The 16,529-nt window shown below is 39.2% G+C and overlaps 1 protein-coding gene across 9 annotated transcripts in view; it reads left to right on the top strand.

Moving 5' to 3' along the window:
• The window catches only part of LOC137002657 (zinc finger protein 521), a 105,172-nt gene extending 95,200 nt beyond the window's left edge, over window positions 1-9,972 (top strand). For all 9 annotated transcript variants that reach the window (XM_067362450.1, XM_067362449.1, XM_067362448.1 and 6 more), the window contains one exon: window positions 8,903-9,972. In XM_067362450.1, coding sequence (XP_067218551.1) covers window positions 8,903-8,932 — 30 coding nt within the window. In that variant the 3' untranslated portion in view covers window positions 8,933-9,972. The remainder of the gene's footprint in view (window positions 1-8,902) is intronic.
• Window positions 9,973-16,529: the final 6,557 nt, after the last annotated feature.

The raw sequence follows: 16,529 nt of genomic DNA, 5'->3' as shown, positions 1-16,529 counted from the left end.
TAAGGAAGCTAGCCTTTCCTGGGACAGTGCCTTTTTTAGTTGCTGGAGCTCTCCTGGGAAATATGCCAGATATTGCTTGTTATAAATATAATACATTTTATATGATCTCATGCATGTGCAATTTCAATGTTGTCACGCATTGAATGAGAAAGGCCCCGTCGTTATTATTTACCAGATTTTACAGTCTTTATAAGTGTGCGTTGCTGTCACAAGCAACTAATACTAAATCCAACCAAACCTAAACCTGTATTAAACACATGTTGTAAATGAATATTACGATATGCAGTAACACTTTATTTTAAGGTGTTCTTGTTACGGTGTAATTACACATTAAAGTACTGAGAAATATAAATTAACTGCAGGTTTACTACAGGGTTAGGATTAAATTAGGTTTAGGGTTAGTTGTAATTAAGCATTTATAGTTATTACATCCGCTACATGTAATGTGAGTAACAAGGACACTGTAAAATAAAGTGTTACCCTCTGTGCCTACCAAGTCGGCATAAAATAAAAATTCAGAAATCTGGTCATCTTAAGCTAGACTGCTACCTTGTAACAGGTTTCTGATGAATCAAAAGAGGGAGTTTCTGGATTATGGAGAACTGTAGCGAATAAACTAAAAGGGGAAATATTAATAATTATTCATAACTCAATATGATTATTAATTATGATTAATTATGAATATGTAAATCTGTTCATCTGATTAACTGGATATAGCTACATTAAGCTTAATATTACAATCAATTAACCTGTTGTCCAGTGAACACTCAGTGTTACTTGTTTATTAATTCTAAGAAATTTTCATTTCCAGGTTATGGAAAAATAACATTCTTATTGTACTGTGCTACTTAGAGCATGTAGTCAGGATCTAAATCACTTGAGAGGCAATTTATTAGCAGACGGAGTCAGAACCAAGCAGGTATTGTGCACAGTCTTTATTAACTAACTCACAAACACATAACTAAACTAACAAACACATAACATAACATACACAAAGGTCACACACATATGTAGGTCAGAATGAGTAATGATAGAGTTGAACCGGAAGAGGTACTGTTACTAGAGCTATAGGAAAAAGTCAAAGACAATCTGGGAAGGAATCATCAGTTTCTTCAGCAATAGCAAGGGTATTACAAATCAATACTAAATCGCTGTTTAGTGTTCAAATGTACGATACTTGCAAGATGCCTTTAGGCTGAGCAGCGTCGGATCTGCAGGTTGAGGAGAGATCTTGAGGATTTCATCTGAAGTTGTTGTGAGCACATGGCTGGTTTTTAGGCCTACAGGCCTTGGCCTGAAAAGGCCTGCAGCCAATAGACATCTGTTCAGTGGTCCCAGAGGCAAGGAAAGAGGGAGTGGCATTGTTCTCTTGCTTTTAACCTCTGGTCAAAGTCCAACCTCTTAAAGTTGATGTAGCCAAAGAAGGTGTTGTATTTCCGGGCAACAACACACCTCCTGTCAGGGCTTTTACGACCAAGAAAGATTAACAAGCTGAGTTTTTGAATAAGAACTATTAAAGATTCTTGTAATACTGATGTGTTGCACAGGTATGGACATACCGCATACACAAGCATTTAAATCTTTTCGATACGAACTCATAGATACTAAACATGGCATGATTGAAGTTACCTTAAATGTATCATAAAACATACGTGAATACAATAATTGTAATACAGCAACGGTAATAATGGATACCATTTCCTGGGAATGTGCGTGTTCATTTATAGAACAGTCTGTCTATACATTAATGCAAGAGAGTCTGTGTTATGTGTGGATAATGCAGGAAAGATGCACGTTTTTGTGTGTCTCTTCTCTGCTCTCCATGCGGCAGCCACATTCTTTGGTGCAATAAAACTTGCAACTAAGAACTTCTCGGGGGATGGAAGCCAGACCCCAGAGTGAGCTTGAAACTATTGGTTAACTAACAAATAATTGTGTCTGATTTGTCTCAGTCATTACAAGAACTTACATAAACATAAATATGATTTCAAACAAAAGGGTTTATTTGTTGGTTTACTTGCTGTCAGAATTGTACTTATTCTATCTGTCCTTCAGAAAGTGAAGTTTCTTTTCTTTGAACAGCAGTTTGGTGTGGGCTTGAGTTTTCTTAGCTCTTGACACTGCAGTTGTCTCAGCTCAGTCAGAGAGGTCAGAGGTCATCAGGACGGATGGATACAGTGATGTTTTATTTATTTGTGTAGAGCTGAAGCTGAAGGGCTGTGTCAGACAGTCTGCCCCCTACCAACCTCCTTAGGCCTTGAACTCAGTAAGGAATCCTACATCACCACTGACCTGCCAAAAGCACAGTGGGAAAAATCTCAACCTAATCAGCTATCATAGGAACAAACATCACCTTTTCCACACGCTTATTCCCACAATAACGCATACAAGTAAATACAAATATAAATGTTACTTATTTGTCAGATGTAATGAATGTGCTTATAATTTTCCCAGTAGTTTGGACTAAAGTCCTGAGCCTCTTTATATTCCAGAGTTGCACGTTTCAAGGTCAACTATAACAATTTGAATGGTTCTGCTGTTCAGAGTTAAGGTTAAATCAGTTTTATTGGAAATATTTGCTTATAACATTAGGTATATCTCATGATATGACCCTTTACTTGCATATACTCTCTTCTCCACAGTTTCATCAATATTTTATGAATTACATTATTAGCTGCTGTGATTGAATAGGAAATGTTAAGTATAATTTTGAATATGGTCTGTGTTCTGTTGGTGGTACATTTAAGAAATGTAAATAATTACATAAATTAAATTCTGTTTATCAGCCCCTAGCAGGTGGTTGAATAAGATGCAGGTATTTACACATAAATACAAAGGCAAAACTGTTTACTTAATTCCCAGATAAAATAATTCCAAATAATTCATGACAGCAGCAAAAAAAACCAAAAAAAAAAACTAAATCAATGTTTCCCTAAATATTTTTTTATATCAACATTCACAACGGACAAAACAACTAACCCAGTTTTCTAACCATATTTTTCTCTCACATAGACTTTTGACATCAACTCTGCAGTTCTAGCTTACAGTTCACAGTGAAGCACAAGAAAAAAAAAAAAAAAAAAAAGCTTTTGAGCTCAGTGATTTTCTTTAAGATTGCTCAGATGTTTCTAAAATATTTGTACACAAAAGTGTAATGAAAGCTCTGATATTACCCATGAGTGACATACATGGATGCAGGTAGATCAGATACAGACAGCAACAAACTCCTGTGAGAGTCCTGTGAGAGTTTGCGGGTGTGTTTGTTCCTGCCTCTGGCTGGGTCTGATGTGTGTATGCAAACATATCGTCTTGAGACGGTGACAAACCCTCTCTGCAGCCCATGAGCGTGCTTATTCTCTGCTCATCACCACTGGGAACTGCACAATCCAAACAAACACTTTTGATCTCTGACACACTTCTGCTTCCTGTAAACTTCCTGTGAACTTTTTACAAGTGATTTTACTAATGCGAATTAAAAGATACTTTGCTTCAGCATTGTACTGCTGTGCACACTGTTGTGAAAATGTTTCATTTAAAGTCATCAGAATCACTGTACTGATGGCATTATTGAGGAGAATGAATCTTGGTCTAGTTGTAAAAACTCTTAATGAAGCCCATCTGAAAATGCATTTTCAATTTGTAAATTGTGCAAGCAGCTTTCATGAGCTAGTATCAACTAAGATTTGGAATATTTGTACTTTAAAAATTAATTGTGTCACCACATGACTCATTTAAAATTAACAAGTTAAAACTGGTTAAAGCATCAAATAAATATTTCTGTTGTCGAATAGTCATTTGAATGAAATGCATTTGAAATGCACCCATAGTGTGCTAAAGAAAGTTTTGCGAAATTACAAATGATCCAAATTACAAACACATGACAAAAGCAATGTGTGATACATGCAAGATAGAACTGGAGATCAGTGGGAACAGTGTTTATAAAAAAAAAATTAGAATAAAAAAAAAACAAAAAAAACAGGCAGACGGTGCAAACTGTGAAATGAACAAACAAATGATTCTCTACTGGGACAATCACATAGTTGAAAATAAACAGCTACTTTCATAGGATCCTTTGGAAGGTAATGTTTTTTTTTTTTTAGTCCAGTGATCCTTTTGTAGTATTTGAGGCAATGATGAAGTAGTATCTATGCGCTGTGATCATTTTTATTGCGTAATAAAGGAGGAATTAGAAAACTAGTTGAAAAGAAGAAAAATATATTATTTCCAGGATGTAATGTGTAGCACAATGACTATGACAGTTTAATGTAATGTATAAAAAAAAAAAGCATAATTTACTTTCAAACTGATTTTAGGATGTGATACCAGTGTCCATTGTGTAACTTAAATTTATCCCAGCTCCCTTCCATCTGACATATTAAGGAAAGCGATGAAAGGGGCACTGAGGCCCAGTGGCCTATCCACCTTAAAGGCCAAACGCAGTACCACTTCTCTGTATGCACGGAGTACGCAGACTGCGTAGGGCACCAACTACCTAGCGATTTGGCGATTTCAATTTCACAGGCTCATGTGTAAGAGAGAACCTAAGGGTGTACTCACACTAGGCACGGTTGCCTTGATCCGAGCCCGAGCGCACTTGCACGTATTAGAGGATTACTACAAACTATGAAGGCATTTGACGTTAATGGAGGAATTTTGCAGCTTTAGGCTACTCGCAAACTACAAATCCTGTTCATCAATAAGGTGAGAACCAGAGCCATTATAAACCCAAATACACCTGGATTAAGTACATGAATTGAAAAGTGTACTATCAAAGTACTGTAGGAATAAAGATGTTTGCCGTCTTAATGATGACAGTAGACACACAAATAGTAGCCGTTCCATGCTCCGGCATGGTTAGCGCTCACACTGCATGCGAACCGCGCTCAAGCCCAACCGAATCGTGCTCTGGCCCACCGCTTCCAAGCGGGCCAGGGACGGCTAAACGAACTTCGCCCGGGCACGGAACGGAGCGATCACACTTGTCAAATGAACCAGGCTTTGGGGGTCAAACACGCTCGGGCACGGTTCAGAACACCTAGTGTGAGTACACCCTAAGTGTATTCTTCACAGTGTGGTGAAGCGTTCAAAAACTACAGTTCTTTTGTCACAGAAAGAAACCCTGTAGCCAATGACACAGTAGACTTCATTGAGCAGGTTGTTCAAGACAGGAATATATGGCAGCATTTTGCACACTGAACAAATTCTGCTCAACAACTCCAAGTCTCAACCTCTCTGGGAGGTGATTTAATCTATTCCTGAGAGCTCCTTCCCTGTCCTCACACAACATATCAAAGCTGACATATTCAGCCTTTCCCAGTGTGTTATCAAGTTTGCCAGATCCGAATGTCCCTACTGTGTCACAGTCATCATAGTTGATCAAAAAAATTGCTAAAATAACAAATTGCAGATAACAAATTGGATTTGTATTCCCTGAATGTTCTGTAAATCACTTTGGATATTTGCTTCTAAATGACTATAGATGTAGTGGTTCTTTGTAGCCTGTACTGAAAGTAATGGTGCTTAAGGATTGCTAGGTAGCCTAATGAAATTGTGGTTAATACTTAGCTTAATTAACAAACATTAGCAAGGCAGCCTAATGAAATTGATAAAATTAGCACAGGTTATCAAGGTTACAATATTTATGGATCAGACTGTTTGGTATTTGACCATGATAAATCAGCACCACTGATTACCTCATTTAGTAAGCCATTACACACCCAGGAGGAGGCGTTGAATTTGAGAATATGATGATGAAGATGGGCAAAGGCTTTTGGGACTCTTTGATGGTCCTTAGTTGCAGCATTCAGCTCACTTCCTCAGTAGTCTGTCCACAAACCCAGTTGGGCCACTGTCTTAGAACCACCCCAGTCAGCATGCATACATGATGTGCTCTCACCCGAGTCTGACTGGGGATCTCTAAGAACATTTTTTTAGAATTTGCTGACCAGATGGCTTAGATTCCTTCTTTACTTTCTTATAGGAATCCCTAACCAGGTAAAGAAAACAAACACCTCTCTGGTGATGTTCCGTAAACTGGCTTTGCTCAGAGGAACTGCTTCAGGGTATTTGGTGGTGTAAGTGGGGATGCAATTAAATATTAGGGCACTTATTGCATTCATTAAGGCAGTGGTTCTCACAGTGTGGGGCATGCTCCCCAAGGGGGGTGCACGGTACTGCAGGGGGGTGCAGGAGATCAGCAGAAAAAAAAAAAGTTTGAATGTGCGTGAATAGCGGTTGGCGCTCTTTTATAAAAGCGGCACTGAACGCGATTTACACCAAATTCTTCAGATTCTTGAATTGTCACTGTCTGGAGTTATGATTGCCATAAAAAAAGCACCGCTTCAGCAGATGGAATCACAAGCTTGGGGGTGCCACATTTTTTTTTAAATTTTAAAGGGGGGCACGACCAAAAAAATTTGAGAACCACTGCATTAAGGGAATAAGTTTGAAATGGTGCTCTGTGCTCTTGATGCTCTGTCAATTTAGATGGTTTTCCCATGACAGAGCATTTGGGGATTTGATGTGTATGATGACCATCCAGGCATGGTATTAGGGAAGACGAGCAGCTTAGCGTCCTTGTGGATTCCCACTATTAACGGATGCTCCGATGGGAAGGTGCCCTCCGGCTGTCACCTCTCTGACATTGTCTTATTTGGGAAGGTTGGGATCCTCTTCTCAGCATCTCTGGTGTGCATTGCCTCCACCAGCTCCACTACTTTAAACAGCCATCCAAAGTTTGAGGAATTCTTCATCACTATTGCTTTCTGCTGGGCTCAGGGCAGCATGTGAAGGAATTTGTTAATGACCACCTCCTTGCCGACCAGGGAAAAAAAATAAAATAAATCAGCTTTGCACCAAGTGGTCTGTCTGAATATGGATGGAATCGCTCAAAAACACTTGATCACACTAACCAGTGACAGTCCAACCTTGGTCAGCATTTCCCATCGTAGTTGTCTGTAACACTGGAAGGGAAAGAAGAGCCTCCACATTTTGCTGTTCTGTGAGAATCAAAAAATTAATTCCAGTGATGTTGGGCGAACCTCTTGAGGCTTTTGCTGTTCCATAAGCTCTCTTTCTTGATGAAGGATATTGCCTTCAGGTGTTCCCGACTCATTGTCTCTGTTCTGCTGATTACGGTTGCTAGAGGCCAGAGAAATATACTCTGGTCAAGGTCAGGCACTTTGGTTAAATCACTGTAGATTTGTTAATTTAAATATTGTTTGAACAAAAGTAAAAACAAAAACAATAAAACAGTTGTATCTCTTTGTTCTGTCTTCAGTCAAGGTTAGAGCAGTTTAAAGCAAGGTTGTGTTTTTAAAAATCAAAACATAATCATGCAGAATCAATTTGTTGAAATGTATGTTCATATAAACCCAGTGTGAACACATTTTTATCTGTGCTATAACTGTCCCAGCCATTTCAAACTAGGCCTGCTACAGAAGAATGAGGGGGAAATCAATCTTGCAATATACCCAACTGGATATTGTGTTCAGGGTCCAGATATACATGCATGAATGAATGAATAAACAAAAACATCAACAAAAAATATTTTCCAACATATATTGAATTATTTACAAAACACAAATCTTCAATAACACAAACTCCCAAAACATTAAAATAATCACCCAAAAAATAGTCCAAGTCCAAAGTAATGGTGTAGGTGTATGAGCATGAAATGCCCAACAAAGATGTAGATGAATGATTTGGTTTGGTAAGGTGAGCAGTCATTAGAACAAAGAGTCTTATCTGTAGATGGAAGGAATTGAAGAAATTATGAAAGGTAGTTTGTGTCCTTGTTGTAGGCCTGGGGTCTTCGAACATAATCCTAGGGCAGTTGCACAACTGCACCCAAGCAAGTTCCAAACTCAACACTCCTCAAAGGCAGCGTAAGTTCACATGTAACCAAAAATCCTCTACAAAAGGTAACTTATTAACTTTTTTACCAACCAAACAAACATAGCATCCAAAACATTCAAATAAGTAAACTTTACCCAAACAATAAACAACACAAAAGCAAAAGATGAAATATAAAGCAACAAACTGACAGTTGAGCAGCAAACCAAAAGTTTCTCAAGCCAGGATTGGTAGTGAAAACAGCAGATACCATGGGTGCTTCTCAATTCTTATTTGTGCATCCTCATTTCCTTTCCTTGCTTCCTTTCCTCGCGTCTTAGCTCCACCCCTCCAGGATGCCAGGGAAGGACGCAAGGAAAAGACGAGAGGACGGAGGAATTGAATCAAGTGAAATGATAAATCCTCGCTCCCTTTAGCGTCACTTCAAAGCGTCATCAGCTGCGCTCGAGGGATCTACCCACATGTTGTTAGTTTGGTTATTTAAAAAAAAATAATAAATATTAATAAAGCAAGATGCGTAGTTGAAATATGAGATATAAAGTTTATTTAATCTGTAAAAGTAAAGCATACATTTATATTATTGTGACAAATAAGAAGGGGGAGGAGAATTTATGCGTGCGTCACGTTTCTCAATGAGAAAGACTTCCGCAAAGGATGCACCTGTGTATCCTCGCTCATGACTCCTCAGGAAGCCTCCTCACTCCTCATTCCTCGTGGTGCAATTAGAGAATTGAGATGTCCTTCAAGATGGCTGAGCTCGATTGTTTTCCGGGTCATAGGATGGAGGAGCGAGGAGACGAGGAGGGATATTGAGAAGCACCCCATGTGGTAATTCAAACTGAATCGACCTCTTACTCTACTGTTTCCTCTTTTATTTAAAATAGCTGTTTGCTACTGGTGTCCCCTAGTGGCCGGGAGGAACATAGCACTGACAATAAAAACCAGGAGAAACCATGTGACAGGCAGTTTCTGTTACAGTGCAGAATGTTTTAGGATAAACTGAGAATGTTACAATGTTTACTAACTTGTATTGTGTTTTCTTTTTCAGAACCACAGTCTGAGTCTGCACAGCAGCTAACAGAACTGCCTGGAATAGAATCAAGACCCCACCATGGCCCAATAAATATATCAATATTTGTTTTTGTGTTGCACTCAGCTTTTTGTCAGTCTAACAAAACAATTATAAAGAAAATGAAGACAGAGGGTAGAAGGGTAGATGTTTGATTTTCAGTGTTTAATATCCAACCAACCTATTTGTAAGTAAACCTTCATGTTTTGCCTTTCTTTTTCCTTGTGAAGAGCAGCATTGATTTAATCATTAAAATAAATGTGTTTGAACACTACAAAAGAAACAAATTGTCAACCAGATTCAGCTAATATGAGGAATAACTTGGGCTCATAAACAAGATGATATCAGAAAAAACAGAGTCTTCATCACTAGCCCAGCCTGCCTATGTCTGATAACACACACCTCATGTGACCAGAACACCATGGTCAAAGGTCAAACCTTTGAATGACATAAAATATAAAGAATAATATGTTGAATATATGCAAAATCAGAACAAGACATAAACAGCAGTATTCCATTCATAATGATCTTCTCTTATTCTGAGGCCATTACTTCGAGTTAGAGAAACTGCTGTCTATCCATGTTGACTTATGACTTGTACAGTATATTTATGTTATTAATGTTTACTGCTTGCTAAAGTCTGGATGTATCTGGAATTTTTTCTTTCAATAAGAAAGAGGGTGATAAATTTATTCTCTGTTGTCTCTATTTGTCTCATTGGGATGGGCTACACAAATGCTGTCAGGAGCATGTCAACGGCTGACTGATGTGTATTGCCCTACTCTTACTGTATCAATGCTGTGTCTAATATGTACAGTATATACCAGTTTTACATAAAATGAAATTGACATGCACTTTTGCAACACTCCATACTTTCATGGATGTTCTTGTTTTGAGCTGACTACACACTTGAAAAGTGGCAGCTGGACATTTTATTATGAGTTATGACATGTCAATTTAAAAAAAAAATGTTCTATAAAAATATTAACTGAGGTCCGATTTTGTTGGACCTTTTTGTGTTCTCATGTGATGAAAACATTAAAATTGTATGAAGATATGTATTTACTGTGCTTTTCCAAACATGTTTCTATATGTTTGTTGGTATATATTCCTTTCCCAAATGTCATCATATGGAATGAAAGAAATATAAATGTTTTTCTTCAAAAAAAAAAAAAAAAATCCTTCAAAAAAACTTTCCATATGTAGGAAAAAACATACCTTGAAAATCCTAATCATTTAAGCAAAGCATCAGAAAAATGTTGCACCTGTCTACACCAGAAGAAACTAAATATCAAATCAGCTGTTCTACTTAAGAAGTTTGTTGGGACACTGTTACCAACATTACCAACCAAAGCCACATGTACAGGGATGATCAACCTCAGCTTATGAGAAACACAGTGCTGGATTTATGGATAACAAGGCATGGTGGCAACATTTTGGATTTATGAATAACAGAATGCAAACCATGCCATTCTCCTTTCTGTCAGTAAACATTGATAAAGGAGCTAATCTTCAAACATGACAAGCTTTACAGAAGTCGAGTCAACTTCATATATATATAGCGATTTATAAAATACAGATTGTTTAGCTTCACAGTAATAATCGCAAATAACGATTCAAAATTGCATACAGAATTTTTTGCTTTGGAGCCAAGTGGTTGTTTTATGAATAAAAGTGATCACTCTTCCAATTTGCGTCTAATAAAGTGGAAGCCCACTTGCTTGTGATTATGACGGCATGTTAAGCAGTGTTTTGCTCTGTGTTTCACACAGAGAAGTGCAACGACTCCCCCCTGGGCACTTCAGTAAATAAAAGAGCACTTTCCCTAAAAAAGCAACATGGGCATCAAGTGTCTTTTTAAAGATGGCTCACTGTCTGTGCATTTTTGGATGCGGTCGTTTCCTGGCCTCTTCTGATGGCCACTATCGCTGTCTGCACATGCGACCTGAGAATATGACCATGTTGACGCTGCAATCACGACTCGCCTTCCTTATGAAGGCTTGAGTCCCCTCTGCCGCTACACAGCCAGGTTCCTCTGCACTGCACAGGGCTGTGTCGGCTAGTGCTCTGAGAGATCTGAGGATTACAGTGGGAGCTTTTCCACCAGGCCAATCCCCATGGACTGCCTACTACTCTTGCGTGGTGTGTGCAGCTCCCGAGTGGTAACGCTGACCCGTCTCATGGCATACCAGTACAAGGTCATCCTCTTTGGGCTGTCTCTGTCTCCCCACATCTTTACCAAAGTTGTGGTGGCCGCCCTTGCACCATTAAGGGAAGTGGGCGTTCGCATCCTCTATCTCAACGACTGGCTCATTTGTTGTGTGAACACAGGGACCTGGTGCTCAGGCACCTCAGCCATCTGGTGCTTCGGGTCTACTGGGAGAGGAGCAAGCTCTCCCTTGTGTAGAGCATCTCTTTTCTCGGTATGGAGTTGGACTGTGATGGTCACGTACACCAACCTCTAAGGTGGAGTTGGCTCACATCACAAGGAGCAGGTCTTGATAGTTGTGCCTTACTGGCCCACCCGCACCTGGTTCTCAAACCTAATGCTCCTCATGACAGCCCCTTCCTGGCAGACTGGGCACCATATGATCTCAAGGACCTTTGGAACCTCCTCACATGGCTTCTGGATGAGATGTGAAAGGTGGTGGTGGACACTATCACTTAAGCAAGAGCTCCCTCTACTAGGTGAGCTTATGCTCTGAAGTGAAGTCTGTTCACTGAGTGGTGTTCTTCCTGTCAGGAATACCCCCAGGAGATACCTGATCTGTTCTGTGCTTTTCTTTCTGCAAGAGAGGCTGGAGTAGAGGCTATCCCCCTCCACCTTGAAAGTATATGTTGCCTCCATTGTGGCACATGACATTGCAGTGAATGGCAGGTCACTAGGAAAGCACGATCTGATCATTAGTTTTCTGAGAGGTCTACAGAGATTTCCCTTTGAGCAGCTGGAGTCAGTCGAACTTAAGATCCTGTCTCTGAAGACAGTGCTCCTGACCGTGCTCACTTCCATCAAGAGAGAGTGGACCTGCATTTTTGGTCAGTAAAATGTGCCTTGAGTTTGAGGCAGTCTTCTCTCATGTGATCCTGATACTCCAGCCCGGATATGTGAACAAAGTTCCCACCACTCCCTTCCGGGACGAAGTGGTGAACTTGCAAGCAGTGCCCCTGGAGTAAGCATACCTAGCCCTTGCATTGCTGTGTCTTGCACATTTATGTGGACCACACACAGAGTTTCAGGAGCTCTGAGCAGTTCTTTGTCTGCTTTGGAGGTTGGCCCACTGGATAGTAGATGCCTTCACCTTGGCGTATCAATCCCAAAGCATGCCGTGCCCCCTCAGAGTGAAGGCTCACTCCTCTTGGAGTGTTGCCCTCTCCTAGGCTCTGGCACACAGCACCTTACCAGCTGACATCTGCTTGGCTGCAGACTGGGCAACACCTAAAACCTTTGCGAGATTCTACAGTCTCCGGGTGGAACCAATTTCTTCCTGCGTGTTGGGTACAAACAGGTAAGCAGTGGAAAGACTGGTTCGGTGTCCCGCCTGCAGCACCATTCCCCTCTAGGAGGGGATGCAAGCACCCTTTTTGCTCTCCATGAGAGTTCCCCAGCTGGCGAACCCTGGATTAGAGTTTCCTCCAGCACCTCTTATCATCTGGTGGCCAGTTGCATAAACTGCTTAGACAAGTCTTAAAACTAAAGTCATCTATTTTTTTCTTCAAGACTGGTACTAACTTTGTAAAATCAGTTACATAAAAATGTAGATCAGTCCCATTTGAATCAAAAAAGTAAGACTGATTAGCCCAAACTAACTGCTAGTTGGTCAAACTAGATCTTAAGTCACAGTCTTAATATAGAGGCTAAGTTTATGCAACCGGCCACTGATTGTGGTTGTATTGACCGCAACGTTCTTTTGAATAGACTCAAAAATTACATTGGTATTAGAGGAATTGTCATATTGTCATATTGATCACAGGTTCAGTATGGAGTACTGTAAGGCTCAGTACTAGGACTGTTGCTTTTCACTTTGTACATGTTAACCTTGGGAGATATTATGAGAAGTTATGTTGGTCACTCTAATTCACTTCATCAGCATGAACTTGAGGAGACATTAATCTTATGCAAAAAACCTCATTTGGTATTGGAAACATGCTTGTTTCTTTATGCTATCCGATTATATTGCCAACATGCTGTGTTAAAGTTAGCAACATGCTCGCTGCTTAAAGCTTATCTAGTGTATCGGTAACATGCTTGTGCTTAAAAAACACAATAGGTAGTTTTCACCACAGAGGTCTCTTATTCAAACAGCAACAATGTCGTAGCTTGATGATCCTGTGAAAGAGTGTGGAAATATGGCAGTTGTCATCTTCACCTCCATAGCCAACAGAATCAGTCTGATGGGAGCAGAAATCATGTGTCATGAATGAGGAAGCACACTCTATTTCCTTTGCTTAGCTGCATGCTGAACCTAACTCAGAGCTATTGCTGCAGGGTGTATGCTTCCCAGACGGGACTACCACTGGTTTTAATACTAGTCTGTGATTATACAAAATGCTTGTTATATCAGATTTTGCTGCCGATAGTCGGGGCTGTTGCTGCAGAATGTATGTTTCCCCGATTGGACTACCACTAGTTTTAAAGAGGTCATGAACTGCATTATTTTATTATTTTATGTTTCCTGGGGTGCACTTATAATGTTAGTATGATTTTTACATCAAAATAGTTGTAATTTAGAAATAAAAGGCATTTTTCTAACCCTGATTTTAGGCCTCTGATTTTAAGGGGCATGTCTGCTGTGAGACTTCACTGTAAATGCCTACTGCTGTGATTGGCTAACATCTTTGTATTACATTTTGGAGAATTGTTTTAAATACTTGAACATTGGGTTTAAAAATGAAGACAAGAAAACAGCAGATATAAAATAACAGATATGTATTTACAGCAACAGAAATGACACTGAACTAAAACAACACAAGATATATAAAGAGCAAGTTTATTGCTTAGTTGCTTAGTCGTTATTAGCATCACTTCTGTTATTTACCTACTACTTGTCATGCACAAATCAGTGGGGCTACAGTGGTAACGATGTAGAAGTAGGTGTTGATCTTTTGCAGAGGTGGTCTTTCACTTATCTATTATGTAATCAATAGGCACATTCCACAACCAGTCATAATCTGGGCTTGGTTTAAATAAAAACTATTTTTGGACTAACAAGGAAGCTTTCATTTCTGAAACTTACAGTATATTCTTGTAGTATAATGACTTGTTATATGTCAAAAGCTCAAGGAAAATTTGATTTCTCAATTCATGACCCCTTTAATACTGTTTATTGTTGTTGTTGTTGTTGTTGTTGACAAAATAAACACACACAAATCATTATTGGATGGCGACATTGTCAAGGGAGTAATGACTGTGATAGCAAACACTGTGTTGAAAGGTGCAATCATTACTTATGACCCATGTGTGGTGGATTTTGTGTCTATGGAGATGCTGTCTTGTGCCTGTATTTTTTCTTATTTTCTTCATGTATTGCTCTGCATGGGACGTTTCTGTATGATTGAAGCAGAAGTTGGAGATAGAGCAGATTCCATCTTTGGAAACACTTTTAGCATATATCAGTGGCCACACTTATAAGAAATGTAGGTAAAATATCAGCGACACCCTGCAAAAGCATTATGAAGAGAAAGTTATTGATGTCAACAGAGATGATGGAAATGTATGGTACCTGCCTTATCAGCTAGTGCTGCAGTCACATAAGCCAGAAAAAATGTGGATTGTTTTTGACTGTGCTGCTTGGTACAAGGGTACTTCATTAAATTATGTATTAACCAAGGTCCAGACCTCACTAACAAACTACTGGCAGTTCTTCTTATGTTCAGAGAAGAACCCATCACCTTAAAATGCCAATAATGCCCCTGACAAACCACCTAAACTCTATCGCACGATAGTCTTTGGAGCCCCAGTGCTGTGAACTTTGCTTTGCAATGAGTTTCCGAAGATAATCATGTAAATTTCTCTGAGAAGGCTGTGGAGACAGTAAAGCTGAACTTTTATGTGGATGACAGTCTGAAGTCTGTACCAACTAAATATGCAGCCATTACAGTTGATTTTGAACTCAGCGAGTTTTGAAGTTTTGGAGGTTTGAAGCTGTGGCTAGAAATTCTAAAGAATTAAAGTCAATACCTGTTGAATACTGGGCTAAGTACACATATCTCATGATCAACGCATTGGATTATGTTGATTTTTGACTCAATTTAATCATGATAATCTGCTGTAAATAATGATGTGCCATTTTCAACAATCCACAGAGCAGGTCATGAAGTTACGAGTGAAAACATGGCATAAATGCAGCATCTATATATTATTTACATGGGTCTTGCAGGGCTTCACGTACAAAAACTCACTAAAGTTTAGTCAAAGCCCAAAACAATAATGCTTGTTGTATTCTACCATGAGACCTTTCAAATGATATATGACACATGCCTATCTGAGCTGTATGATGTTTTTACCACATTGCAGTAGTGCTGTAGTACTCGAGTCCGGACTCAAGACGTTTTTCTGTTGTCTCGGACTTGTCTTGGACTCGTTGCATTTGCACTAGGACTTGTCTCGGACTTGGTCATTGGTCTCGACCGAGTTCAGCATTATGCTTTTTTTCTGATATGAACATGTTATTTAGTGATGGGTAATGAAAAGTGCCATTAAACTGGCCGTGGGCTGCAGACCGGCAGCTTCTGCTCTCTCTGTCTCTCATGTGTCGGCTCCTCTACATAGTACAAAAATGTATTCATTTAATTTTATTAACAAATAACTCAGCACTACTTATGAGGTATCAAATTGGCTACATTCATTGTAAAGTTCAGACTCTAAGCTTTCAAATGACACCTATTTTGTGTTGATCAAGACAGTAATTTTGAAAAATATGATTATTAATTATTTTTTCGTAGCTAGCTGGTGGGCGGTACACGTTGATCAGAGTTGATCCATGTTAATGTATTTTGACATTAAGTTAGTAACATGAGTATTCAAAAGTCATTGTGTGTATATTAGTTTTCATTCGTTATGAGTTACTCTAATGGTTTTATACACTACGGTTGTCCCCTCAAACAGTGCACTGTATAAGGGATTTCGAACACAGCCATGATTAGAAATGAAAAAGGGTCTGTATTTGCCTGAACACAGAGAAGACAATGCCAAAGAACATAATTTAAAAAAAGACATATAAAAGGCATATATCATGAGAACTCTGTGAAGAGTTTTAGCATGGTAATTGATATGACAATGAAAATGTATATGGTCTTGGCAGAATAGATCTGCTACACTGCTGCTGCTGATATTGCTGCCACTGTTTATTATTGCTGTTGTTGTAGATTATTGCTGCTGCAGAGCAAGTACAGAAACTTGCTACTGCCAATACGTCTTAGGACTGCCAGTAGTTCTTAGTAGTTCTCTAGGAGATATGAAAAAATAGTTATTGATTAGATAATAGTGAACTACCTCATTCAACTGAGCACTATTACTTACTAATTTGCTAATCAGAGTTTCTTCACATGTATTGTTCTTAATCTCGTTCTAATGTTCTACATAAGGGCTTTCCGCACAACCTTTCCC

The sequence above is a fragment of the Chanodichthys erythropterus genome, chromosome 16 (assembly GCF_024489055.1).
Source record: "Chanodichthys erythropterus isolate Z2021 chromosome 16, ASM2448905v1, whole genome shotgun sequence".
In the NCBI taxonomy this organism is placed as follows: Eukaryota; Metazoa; Chordata; class Actinopteri; order Cypriniformes; family Xenocyprididae; genus Chanodichthys; species Chanodichthys erythropterus.
Note: the sequence above shows the minus strand (reverse complement) of the source record. Positions and strands in the feature narration are given on the sequence as shown.